Below are 12,365 nucleotides of genomic sequence, written 5' to 3' on the forward strand. Positions count from 1 at the left end.
CTGCCCATTCCTGACGTTGGACGGTACGCATTGAGTGTGTCGTTTATTGCGGGGGACGCTGGGAAGTGGAAGATATTTTGCTGATATCCGGGTCTTGAAAAAATACGCCCACAGTTGTTTGCCAGTCTACGACCGTCGAAGAGCTGCCGTGTTTAATGCACCTGTTCCCCGAAACGCCAGCAACGTCTTCGAAGAGACGACGTTCAACAGGACTGTCGAAGTGGCGAGAGTCGGCATTCGTTATATATGGGGAACGGATTATCCGGGTAAGTATTGCACGTGGCTTGCACGCTACGGGATTCACGTCAAAATTATAGATGCCAGGTTCAATACACCTGTTCTTCGCAACAGGACTGTTGAAATGGCTTCAATGGGATCAATAATCCAACCAACGGGATTTTTTGAAACTGGACACGTGTCGAATAGATGCCAAGTTCGGTACACCTGTTCCTCGCAACGGCAGCAACGTCCAAGTTGAAATGGGTTCAACCAATCGCTAATCCTATCAACGGGATTTTTGGAAACAGCAATTGAACGGGATATAACTATAAATGAGAATTCTGTCTGGCTGCTACTAAATGGTAAAAGCACTTACACACCACGGCTAATTAGTGACAGTAAACGGTTCTCTATACAAACTGTACGTGACCTAGCTACACCCCCTCTGCCTCTCCAACCATCAAACGTATTTTTAGATACTTTCTGCTATAATCCTCTACCTATAAAGGCGATCTGTCCTTCTGTCTGTCTGTCTGTCTGTCCTGTCTGTCTGACATTAATAGCAAACAGTGTCTGCAAGTCAATAATTTGTGTGATTAAACTATTACCCGGGCGAAGTCGTGCATTGGAGCCTAATTACGTAACACTGCCGCAAAGTATTATGCACATAGAACAAGACTTAGCTAGTGTAGTACTTACTCCGGCAGTTATGTATCACATCAACACCCAAGCCACATGATTCTCGTAGCAAGCACGGATATTAATTAAGACAGAACACTTGTGAACAGTAACTTCAGCGAACTACAAGTTTACACCACGCTGTAAAAAGGCTCCAAATTTGTTTCTGAAGCGCAGCTAGTGTACCTCCAGCTTCTAGTTGACAGTTGCAGTATCGTCCATTTAGGTGCTTGTGCACCGTTCTCAAGGTTTGTCTTGAAACAAATTATTAATATAAGGATTTCTGCTCACTTTCTGCAGACATGCATTCAGACATGAGAAAAAAGGAAGACTTCGACCACGTGACAATTGCGCAAGACATACCTCACTGTTTGCATCTCAGTTAGATCATACCATTGTAAGATTCTTAGCTGTGTAATTATAGCTGACTTCTGTTCAGTTGTTGACTGTTAGAACGTGGAAGAAGCATGTTGTTAACATCAGCAAATAGAGTGCAAGACAGGGTCCTTTTTGCTGGTGATAATCAGTACATTATTGGAGAGGCTTTGCCCCTCTTTGATCCTCCACTTGAAATATGGAAGGGCAAATTCCCCCCGGGTTCCGCCACCCCTGCTGGTAGACGTTTCCTGAATAAGCCCCTGGCAAGGGCTTCAAATGGTAAATCGTGAAAAGCCTTTTGGCGTCCTTATAGAAGATCAGGGATTTGTTGTTAGGTCTTCTATTTGGGTAGATACAGTAAGGTGAAATAAATCCCATTTCTCTCATCTGAAGCAGGGTTACTTTTTTTGCGCTCGTCGTGTGCCCTGCAGGGTTTAATATTCTCCCAATATGGTGGTCGTCAGGGCAGTTAAACAGAAAGGCATGCCCACTTTATTTACAACCACGCCTACTTTATTTACAACCACGCCTACTTTTCCTAGTTCAGTGTGCGCACATTACATTTCTAACTGAAACTGAAAGTAGACATCTGGGGAAACAAAGCAGCTACATATAAACCCTCCTAATCCCTGTTCATGCCGACTTAGCCGTTTGAAGTCTATGAGAAAAGACCAGGCTTTTACATGTAATCATATCTCGTCAAGTAATTGGCATACCATGGTATTACCCAATTCACTGTCTCGGCTAAGGTTTCCAATTGCTTCCAGATGTTCTGTTAGAATAGCGCTGAGCTGTAACTTAAGAGCCTACAGTAAAACAGGTCAGTCGCTTGGTCCAACAAACCGACGCGCCATCATGCAAATTCCCATTTGCGATCAGTCTGTTTCCTAGAGACACCGTGTTACGCTAAAATCCTGACACGTATGTGCAAACATCAGAACTCTAGCTGCTCTGGTAGATAGATATCTTCTCTGTTGTTACCATATTACCCTGCATTTTGCTGCAGGCCAGTATATGCGAGTTTTACCAAAATTTACGTGAGGTAGTTCTGGTAACTAAACCGGCATGCCGGTATAGGGTGGGGTTTGCCGGTATAGGGTGGGGTTTGCCGGTATAGGGTGGGGTTTGCCGGTATAGGGTGGGGTTTGCCGGTATAGGGTGGGGTTTGCCGGTATAGGGTTGGATGTGGGTGGCGAGGGGTACTGCTGGTGAAGGCGATGCGATAGATGTTAACATCGCGCACGTGTTACATGATGGCAGAGCCGGATGATGGCTCTCTTGAGAGGCAGGAGAAAGACGCGACTGTCATGGAAGAGCATCAAACAAGCATTGAAGACGACAGTAGTCTAGCTCGTGGAAGAAAATCTTATAGCATTGCCACGAAACTTTGCGTACTTTCAAAGTACAACGAACTAGGCGGAAACAAGTCAAAGACAGCCAAAGAATGCAGAGTCTCAAGGCAATGTGTCCAGGATTAGGTAAGGGACTGACAATCACTGCAAGAGACCAAACGGGAGCGGCAAATAGCAGTCCGGAAGAGGAGACACATGCCAAGTACGGATGATTTGCGAAAAGAACGAGGAAGTTTCCATGTTTGGAAGAAAGAGTGGTTAGTTGGACGAAAGATCTTAGACAGAAGGGTGTCACGATTAGTGAAAGCAGTATCAAAAGATATGCCAAACAGGTGTATGGTGAATTCTTTCCAGAAGATGCAACGGTTGAATTTAAGCTTCTAACGGTTGGCTGAACAGGTTTCTATCCCGTCACAGCCTTTGTTGTAGAAACGTTACAAGCCAGGGACAGAAAATACCCGGCAATGCCAAAGATCTCGCTGAGAACTTTCTTCAATATGTACACGAGAAGGTTTTGATAAGAGAGTTTGAAATGAAGTATGTTGGCAACATGCATGAGACACTTCTATGGTGATATGCCAAGTTCACGATCATATGACTTTCGAGGGGTCAAATCTGTACCAGCAAAGACCACAGGGAAGGAGAAACTGAGGTACACAGTTGTGTTGTCAGCTATGGCTGATGGCTCAAAGCTTGCTCCAATGGTAATTTTCAAGGGCCTGAAGCATGTTCCCAAGGGGAAGTATCCAAACAACGTGATTATACAAGTCAATGAAAAGGGATACATGACTTCAGAACTTATGAATGTCTGGAAACAGAGTGTGTGGAAAAAAGACCAGGAGGATTTTGGCGCCCACCATCCCTGATTGTCATGGACAGCGCAACGAGTCACCTTAAGAAAACTGTCATTTCATCTTTCAAACAACACTACAACACTGAAGTAGCAATAATACCAGGAGGAATGACTCCAGTATTGCAGCCCGCAGATGTCCACTGGAACAAGCCATTTAAGACAACAATGAGAGAGAAGTGGATCCAGTGGCTCAGTGATGGAGAAGTGGAGTACACTCGTTCTGGCAAACGAAAATCAGCATCCTACGAAATGGTGGTGCATTGGGTGTCTGAATGCTGGAAAGCCTTGTCTAATGACTTAATCCACCAGTCATTCTTGAGCTGTGGAATCACTGGAGAAGCATCTGTTAGATTTCACCAAAGACTGCAACTGATATTGCAAGATGAGGCAGTTAATGACAAAGATGAAGAAGCTAGTGGTCTTACAGACACAGAAGAAAATGAAGAACGGGATGAAGAAGCAGAGGATATGGAAGAAGTTGATAACTGAACATTACTATTTAGTGTTGTAAGTTGTACCATTAGATAAAGAAGCAGAGGACATGTAGGAAGAACTTGAAGACTGAAATTTACGTTTTATTTTGTAGTTTTGTTCTTTATCTTCTAGTTAGTCTCTTTGTGAATGACCCATGCACACCTGGAGAAGCAGTTGTTTGACCTCGCATTTTGCTGCATGCCGGTAAACCCCGGAGTATACCGGCACCCTGGTCAACTTCGGCATATACCGGCATGCAGCAAAATGCGGGGTAATATGGTATTAGTAAAGAAATGGGAGGTTCTGCGGTTTACACAGCAAACAGAGTAGGACGACCATGTTCAATGCTGCATTGAATCTCTAGGCAACCACGTTCACTCGCCAATGGCAAGGAGGTGACCGGGAATTTTAAACCCTGGCCCTGGTTGTCTGCCATTAAAGTCTATACAGCATGTCATATAGCGCATCATGACTTTTAGTCCTTTGTGGAGTTACCATGGAATGGGAACGTATCACTAGCAGTACCAAGTTACACACCCAGGGCAGTTGTAAATTCTGTGGGGGATATGGCTAGGCCTGGGTTAGCATTGGGTAATGCCGTAAGCCATGCCTCTGCATGAGGTGAAGCAATAGAATTGAGTCTTTCCTTGTTGCATATGCTGGCCTTGGTGTGTATCTGTTTCTTCATCATAGAATCCAGAACCTGCCACCATTGATGTAACATTGTTGTGTAGCTGAATCAAGTCTACTGTCTGTTCCCCATGAGTGTGAACTTTGAAAATCATCAATATCTCCGCTGTTTTTTGGACTTGCGTGATGATCTCTGTATCGTTAGAAACCGCTAGGTCTGGCATTTCTGTTTATCAAATTATCTGAGCCTTTCCTATAAACAAAACGGAAGGATAATACTTTTGCGTATCAAAGACAAATGGGTGGAGCAATGGTTATTATCCAATTATCTTGTAAGACCAACTGATCAGCAACTGGAACCATTTAAAGAGAATTCACACAATTTTGTATGTACGGTTCAGATGAAAGGTAGTGTGAGCGATCCATCTATCAATGATTTACAGCGCTCACCCTTCTCTGATTGCCAGTAGAAGCCTTTAAAGTAGAGGGCGTAACTGTGTAGTGCGCCGCCATTTTAAATTATGATGTCATGAGTTCATGATGTGTACTCGTCTAACGCTAATATACGTGGGAGCTGCCAGATGTAGACTTGGACATGACTGACATTGAACCTTACCGTTTTGAGCCTGAGCATAGAGTAGTTGATGATTCTTCGAGTACGGAAGATGCAGATAGTACGGAAAATCTAGACGGCGATGACGGAAGAGGATCAACTGAAGATGGAGAGAGAGTGGGCAACACGGAGTGACGTAGCTGTGGAACGTGTGGTATCATGCCTACCAGTAAAGAATGCCTTTGTTGCCAAGAAATGGATGAACTAGACTGGATGTTGCATGGTTTACGTTGCATCACTCAGCACGAAGATTTTGCTTCTGTGCCCCTAAATGGAGGGGTGCTGCGCACAGCGGTGGTGGCAATGGTTGACATGAGACAGGATTCTATCATGGAGCTACTAACGTGCAGGTTAGTACTGTGGTAGAGCGTACTGATCGAAGTCGTTTGTGTAATGTAAATACTTGACATTCCAGGTTGCTGAGGTTGACATCTTACCGCCAGTTTACATACTGGGTACACAGGAATATGGGCAGGGGAGTGAGAAGAGTGATACCATCATGTGTTGTGACTTCTATCAGAGGGCACTTTCCTGAAGAAACGGGGGAATATATTGGATTTCAAGAAAGTTGTGATGGGCCACAGTGGCCAGTGTAAAGTTTTTAGCTAGCTAGTATCAGAATCTGCTTTTGTAGTTTTCTATAACCGTTTCCTTTGGTGGTCTAGGGCATGTTGCAATATTAGGGGGTATAGAGGCTTGTGGTGGATAAGCTTTCGTAGTCTTCAGTGACTTGTGGGTAGTGCTCCTTCTTTCAAGAACTGCAGCTAGCATATCATTAAGGTATCCATAGGACTTTGTCTCCATTATGGGTTTTGCAATCCATTGCTTTTTGGCTTTAGGAAAGACAACTTTGTACCTCTTTTGTTCATGGGCTGTTGTTGCTTGGCTTCTGTCGACATTATTGTTGTGATCCAGAGCTGCCAGTTGGGTTCGAGCAATCATTCCTTTGTAGCCAAAGTGCAGCCTTTTGGAACAGTACTGTACCTAAGGGAGTGGTACACTTCAAGTATTCCATTATGACAAAATTGATTAAGTTTGCCAATATCTTTTAATAATTTTTGTCAAGGACAACTGACTTCAATGTTTCATGAGGAGGAGAACCTTTTTTTAACCACTCCTTGCCTTGTCTCTCTTCCTCAGAAAGTTGCTGGTGGGCACATTCTAGAAAGTGGTTTGCACTAGCCCAAGTGTGTACATCAGAAATGTGATGAAGAATAGACATCCATTTCTCTTTCAGGATTTCTCTGTTACCATGGCAAGATGAAGCACACCACCACAAATGATTGCAAATTTGATGGTATCCATGGAAGGAGGCTCTGACAAGCTTTTTGCTTTCCCTGTTTGGCGAGCTTCTTAGAAACCCCTTTAGAGACATGCCATATGTTGTACTGATGTTCAACTGATGGATAGTGTTTCTGCATAAAGCTAGTGATTTGTGGATGTCTGTCTGTAGCTAATTGATGTATGGAAAGACCTTCATTCAACAAATATTGAAGTGACCTTTCAAGTCCTGTCTTTTCCGTAGCAATAGAGTTGGCAACTTCACCCACCTGAACCAACTGAAAGTCAAGTATCTTGTCTGTGTTTTGGTCTATAATGGTGTATGTTCCATATTTAGCTGAATACCCTGGACTATCGCATCTTCCATCTGCAATAATTGAAAGTGGTCCACTTACAAACTTCAAAATTTCTTGTTGATGTTTCTTCCAGGCATCATTTGTAACTGGCAAAACATACTCATCCTGTATTCTGTAGTATGTTGATTCTGACAAAAACTGTAGTTTTAGAATTTCTGCAAAGTGAGAAATTTTACTGTAAGTTTCTCCAGAAAACAAAATTGCTGCAGAGACCATCAGGTTGCCAGCAGGCATTCCTGTAATGGATGGTTGTGATCTCCATTGCCTTTCATGTCCTTTGGAACAGATGATGTTCACTGTTAAGAGTGTACCTGTGCAGAATTGAGTGTGGCTAACGACAGGTGAGCCACCGACTGGACAAAACTGAAACAGTTCTTGAAGGCAGTCATTAAAAACAATAATTTTTTGAAACATCAGTAGAATTGGTCCTTTCAGTTGAAAGAGTTGAGTTGTCAGGCTCAGAATCAATGACATCAGACAGGCTTTGATTAGAATCACTGGTATGAACACTGAACGATGGATCAAAGTCCCTGTCTAGGGCAGTCTCTACTTCTGATGCTTCACTTTTTTGACTAGCTGGAAGAACTTCTTGGCTATCATCCGTGATTGCAAACTGACTTCGACTGACATCAAATTTGACTTCCGTTATATCTGCTGTTACTGCCCTGACTGGTGATGACGTGTGTATGGAGTAAGAATGGTCATCGAAGTTTCCCAGTATGTCATCCAGGTCATACTGCGTTCCTACCTCCCGAGTAGACTTAGGAACATCAGCACAAAGAATATTTTCTTGAGGTGCTTCTTCATTATCTTCCTTGGACTTTTTGCTAGATGCACCCAAGAGAATCTCTTCAATCGCCTAGCACATGGTCATTTACTGCTTTAGTCTATTTACTAAATTTAAAGTGTTGGAGTGGATTATGCTCCACCAAAATAGAATAGTACTTGGTTTGCATGCTACGTAAGAACAAGGTGTAACAGTATACAGGAATGTTTGCATGTTCAATTAAAATTTAACGTTACTACTGTAGTGTGTAATGTTGTGGCCCTGGCTTTTTACAATAACAGTGTTGTGTTCAAATCTAGATTCTTTGTGTAGGTATATATATATATATATATATATATATATATATATATATATATATATATATATATATATATACTTTCTGTCTACATCTTGTGGACATATAGGCTTAATGCTACAATACGTTCCGTGTTGGTGCATTACATGTTTAGTAAGGCGAGGCGTGGCCTTACAGTTCTTTGCGCTCTCTTCCTGCCGGTGGTACGTGGTGGTTTTGCTCCGTGAAAGAAAGATTGTAGGCAATGTGTCTGGCTTGAGACGTCTCACGGTCTTTGTTCCGAGTAGCTCAGCTTTTAGGTCACGTTCGAAACATTCTGGAGTAAAGTGCTCAGAACAAACACGGCTGTGCTTGGATACGGGTGGGTCTTTCAAACGCAACTTGACAAGCCATTGCTTCAAGAGATCTGGCTTCTTGAGCAGTAGAGTAAAGAAACTCACCCCTCGCTTGATGTCGATGTCTTTGTTACAGCAACCGAAGGCTATACAGTGTACCATTTGCACATGTACTGAGGTAACTCCCCCTATACTGCACGTGAAGCAATGAACTCATGACGTCATCATTTAAAATGGCGGCGCACTACACAGTTATGCCCCCTACTTTACAGTCTTCTACTGGCAATCAGAGAAAGGTGAGCGCTATAAATCATTGATAGATGGATCACTCACACTGATACCTTTCATCGGAACCTTACATACAAAATCGTGGGAGTTCTCCTTTAAGATAATTGGTGTAAAGTGGTCCAACTGGAGCAGCTCCTAGTGCTCTAATGAGCACACCTGGTGTGATCTCTACTTCATTACTCACTTCCGAGTTCACACTTACAAGGAATAGACAGTAGTGGAGCATGTGAAATTGAGTCTGTAAAATGTTGCGGCATTGGAATTAACTTAGGCTGTATTGTAAGCAGATGATTGAGAGTGTTTCGTATTAGGCCGTGTCTGATTGAGACTTTTCCAAAAAAAGGAAAGGTTAGAAAGGCGGGTTAGGGTGTTGTATGGTGTTAAAACTTCAATTTGGGTACTTTCTCTTTCTGGAAAGCTTGGAATGACTTTCCATCCTTCCCACCCTCTAGCCTGGAAAGGATGGAAGTTGGAAAATAGCATCACATGGTTTAAGTCCCAGAAGATAACTGCCAATGTGTGGAATGCAAAGTCAGTGTGCAAACTGCAGTCTAGAGAAACAAATAGAACTTCTAGCAGGTGGTGAATGAAGTACAAGTGGCCGAATCCCAAAACAAAGTCTGGAAGAAAGGCTATTTTAGGGGTGATTCTGCAACACTTTCACTCATTCATCTTCATGGCATACTCCAGTATGTCAACATACGTATCGTCATCAAATGGTAGGGCTATTGCAACTGAAGCATCAGCCGCTTGCATTTTTGTTATGCACATGCGCAATAGATGTCACTTTTTCTTGTTTCAATGTTGTGCTGTTCTATTTGCATTGGCTTTCCGTTGTTTTTCGTCTTTTCTTCTTTTTCCAGAAAGCTCCAATTGAGTACACCCTTAGTTTTACAGTTTCCTTATTGTATGTGTTAATGTGGGGTTCACTCAGAGTCATTGTAGTGAGACATATAACAGTCTGACAGATGTATGCATACACGTAGGCACACACACACACACACACACACACACACACACACACACACACACACACACACACACACACACACACACACTCACACACACACCACACAATCGTTATCACCCACAGTTGTGTGATGCTTTGGTGTGATTTTGCATTTATTACTTTTAGAGGCATTGTCCCATTTTCTTGCTGTTTCTCGATTGTGTTTACCAGCTGACCTGTCAATATCCAACAGCATTTGAATTCTCGGAGTTCTTGCTTCAGCATCTCTGGTCTACGTCCTACTCATGTCTATATGGGTCTTTCCTATTTGATTGTGAAAAGGAACATTTGGATGTGATCTCATTGTCAAGTCTAATGTCCACAAGTGGCAGAATGAAATCTGCGTGGGAAGATGTCAGTATGTCAGAAAACAGTAAAAATCCACTTTATGGAGTAGTGGGCAAGGAGAGTCAGTTTTCTTCAATGTTGGGCATAAAGCCAGAGATTAGTGACCATGACTACCTGCAACCGAATGTATCTATAGCAGCTCTTCGTTTCTGGTCAAGTTGCTATTTGAGGTGGATCCCTATTGCGCACAGTGAGAATGGTGAACAATTGTCAGCTGTTTCTATACAGCAGCTGGTGGTGGAGGAAATTGATTGGCTGCTGCGAAGACCTTGTGGAGACATTGCTTTGGCCCAGATAGTTCATAATGCAAAGTCCGAGTCTCCTGCTCCTCTACACGAACCATACCATGATCAGCCATCATCTGTCAGATCCCGTGCCATGACTATGCCTACCCTCAGACCCGAGTCTCGTTCAAAGACCAATGTTGCTAGAGGATCTTACAATTCATTTCTTGATGATATGAGCATTCGCAGTTTTTCTATGGGCAATTTTGCTGAAGAAGTTTTCAGCATGGTTGAACGCACCAGCAGTTTAGCACTAAAAGATGGCGGTGTTGTGCCGACAATGGAAGCATCCCATTCCGCATCCAAGAAGAGCATAGACAGCAATGCTGTGTACGTATAGCTCTAACCTTTATACGTAAACATGAGTAGGTGTTAACATTTTGTTACTTCCCATGGTTGGTCACACATAGTATCTTGTAATATGTGTAATGGCAAGGGATGTGTATTTTAAGAGTTGTTTGTCAGGTTGAGTTTATTAGTTAATTAATATGGGAGATTGCTCCTGTTTGCTTGTTGCCACATCTGTCATGGCAATTCCATGTTCAGTATGTGTATAAGTGAAGCCTGAACTGGATTTGTTGTATTGAATGTTACGATGCAGAGCAACCAATAAAACGACCTGCAAATACATGACATTATAAATACATGACATTATAACTAAGCAAAACTAAGTTGCAGCATTTCTTACAGATATGACAGCTGATAACACAGTAAGAAGAGATTGGAAAACACTTGCCCCACTGAGTTTGTTTATGTTTATCTGCGAATGTTTTCCTAAAACAACAATTTAGTGATATCAACTTCTTGGAGATAATTCAGATAACCATACTCTCACCCAAGAGAAGGCAAGCATGCTTGGTAGATCGACCATATCCTGGCTTACATATACATTTGCCCACAAGAGGTGGTGATTGTGAGCAAGTCTCATCTCTTTTACAATCGGTGATATTGGTGCAATCTTGAAAATGAGTTGCATCTAAATTTTGCAGATAAGGGTGTAGTCAATTTCCAGATTTCAGGTGTGTCATCATGCCATTTCTTACTTGGAGCATGATCCCAACATGTTGGTACACTGCATTCTTTTCCTGAGACAAATGAACTAGCACTCTGACTAAACCAATCTTTGGGACACTGACGTGCAACGTCTGATACAACACAAGTGTCAATACTCAAACTGTAGCAACAAGCACCCCCTGTAAAATAGACAACTTGTGAGGAAGTCCATTAGGAGACACAACCTGAGGTATGATTAGATCTATGCACTGCAATCTTGTAGACATGCATACATGGCAAGTAAACTCAGGACTTTACCTAGATGTTGAAGCTGAATGACATTGCATCTTGGCAACTGGTGCAAGTAAACAACAATGCACGCATGAGTAAAGCTACACTAAAATTTACAAGAAACGGTTATGCTTTGCAACGTTGAGATCTAAGCCAAGCCATCGTAGCTTTCACTCTACCACTAAATTTGTAAGGTAGCTTCGTGTCTTAGCTGTACCAGAAACTATGATCTGCCACAGTCTGGGGTGTTCAATAGCTCACTTGGTAAAATTTAATGATTAGGTACATCATATTAAATCCCCATTGATAACTTACATACCTGCACAACAAAACTAGTAGACATATTTTTGATTTGCCGTTATGGTGCAATTAAAGAATAGACCCATATCTCAAAGCTATTTAAACTCCTCCACTAGTTTTTCGACTGGACCTGAGAATGGGTCGAGTCTAACTAGGTTAAATAACTACTGGCAGGACCCGCCCTATGGGCGGTTTGTTTGTTTGCAAACAGCACAATGTATTGCATTCAATGGAATAACAGAACAGTTCTCTAGATGAATCATACTAGCTTTTACTACCAAACAAACTTGCACTATACAGTACCAGACTTGGGAATTAGTGACTAGCAAGTGCATGTCACATCAGCATACTTGGTTATTTGAATAAACCGTCTCCTGTGCATCTCCTTCCCCATTTCAGGTCGTGGAAGCAATCTATGCAAAATCCGACTTGACCATTTGTCTCGGACGGTCCATCTCAACCATGATGATCTGAGATTGGTGTTGGTCGGGTTCATTTACATACAGACATGTGGACAGAGACAAGTGGGCTATCAATAATTACTATATCATTACTACTGTTACTTCATTTGTGTAATTGCTACATTCATAGCTAATAGCAC

General features: G+C 42.4%; 4 protein-coding genes across 5 annotated transcripts in view; 2 read left to right on the top strand and 2 right to left on the bottom strand.

The window, feature by feature from the left end:
* LOC134192571 (myotubularin-like) lies at positions 1-10,675 on the top strand. 2 transcript variants are annotated; one of them, XM_062661314.1, is made up of 3 exons: positions 1-266; positions 352-581; positions 9,675-10,675. In XM_062661314.1, the coding sequence occupies exons 2-3, from the start codon at positions 579-581 to the stop codon at positions 10,518-10,520; spliced, it is 849 nt and encodes a 282-aa protein (XP_062517298.1). In that variant the 5' UTR covers positions 1-266; positions 352-578; the 3' UTR covers positions 10,521-10,675. The 2 variants fall into 2 exon arrangements, with proteins under 2 accessions (XP_062517298.1, XP_062517297.1); XM_062661313.1 differs by lacking the exons at positions 1-266; positions 352-581 and adding an exon at positions 8,071-8,547.
* Positions 3,206-5,099, top strand: LOC134192574 (uncharacterized). The gene has a single exon (XM_062661319.1). It carries the CDS (start codon positions 3,499-3,501, stop codon positions 3,967-3,969), a length of 471 nt encoding a protein of 156 aa, XP_062517303.1. The 5' UTR covers positions 3,206-3,498; the 3' UTR covers positions 3,970-5,099.
* On the bottom strand, positions 5,558-7,928 carry LOC134192572 (uncharacterized). Its single transcript, XM_062661317.1, has one exon. It carries the CDS (start codon positions 7,306-7,308, stop codon positions 6,445-6,447), a length of 864 nt encoding a protein of 287 aa, XP_062517301.1. The 5' UTR covers positions 7,309-7,928; the 3' UTR covers positions 5,558-6,444.
* Positions 10,652-12,365, bottom strand: part of LOC134192573 (uncharacterized) — a 3,239-nt gene continuing 1,525 nt past the window's right edge. The window contains exons 5-8 of the mRNA XM_062661318.1: positions 11,224-11,373; positions 11,016-11,156; positions 10,869-10,954; positions 10,652-10,799 (exon numbers count right to left, since the gene is read on the bottom strand). Of these exons, the coding sequence (XP_062517302.1) occupies positions 10,656-10,799; positions 10,869-10,954; positions 11,016-11,156; positions 11,224-11,373 (521 nt within the window). The 3' untranslated portion in view covers positions 10,652-10,655. The remainder of the gene's footprint in view (positions 10,800-10,868; positions 10,955-11,015; positions 11,157-11,223; positions 11,374-12,365) is intronic.

The sequence above is a fragment of the Corticium candelabrum genome, chromosome 16, assembly GCF_963422355.1.
Source record: "Corticium candelabrum chromosome 16, ooCorCand1.1, whole genome shotgun sequence".
In the NCBI taxonomy this organism is placed as follows: Eukaryota; Metazoa; Porifera; class Homoscleromorpha; order Homosclerophorida; family Plakinidae; genus Corticium; species Corticium candelabrum.

Excerpts from the sequence above, each read along its gene's own strand:
- LOC134192571 (XM_062661313.1), top strand. The coding sequence starts at position 8,467 with ATGACGTCATCATTTAAAATGGCGGCGCACTACACAGTTATGCCCCCT. Across the intron at positions 8,548-9,674 it reads CTACTGGCAATCAGAGAAAG|AGGCATTGTCCCATTTTCTT; the intron begins GTGAGCGCTATA and ends TATTACTTTTAG.
- LOC134192574 (XM_062661319.1), top strand. The coding sequence starts at position 3,499 with ATGGACAGCGCAACGAGTCACCTTAAGAAAACTGTCATTTCATCTTTC.
- LOC134192572 (XM_062661317.1), bottom strand. The coding sequence starts at position 7,308 with ATGTCATTGATTCTGAGCCTGACAACTCAACTCTTTCAACTGAAAGGA.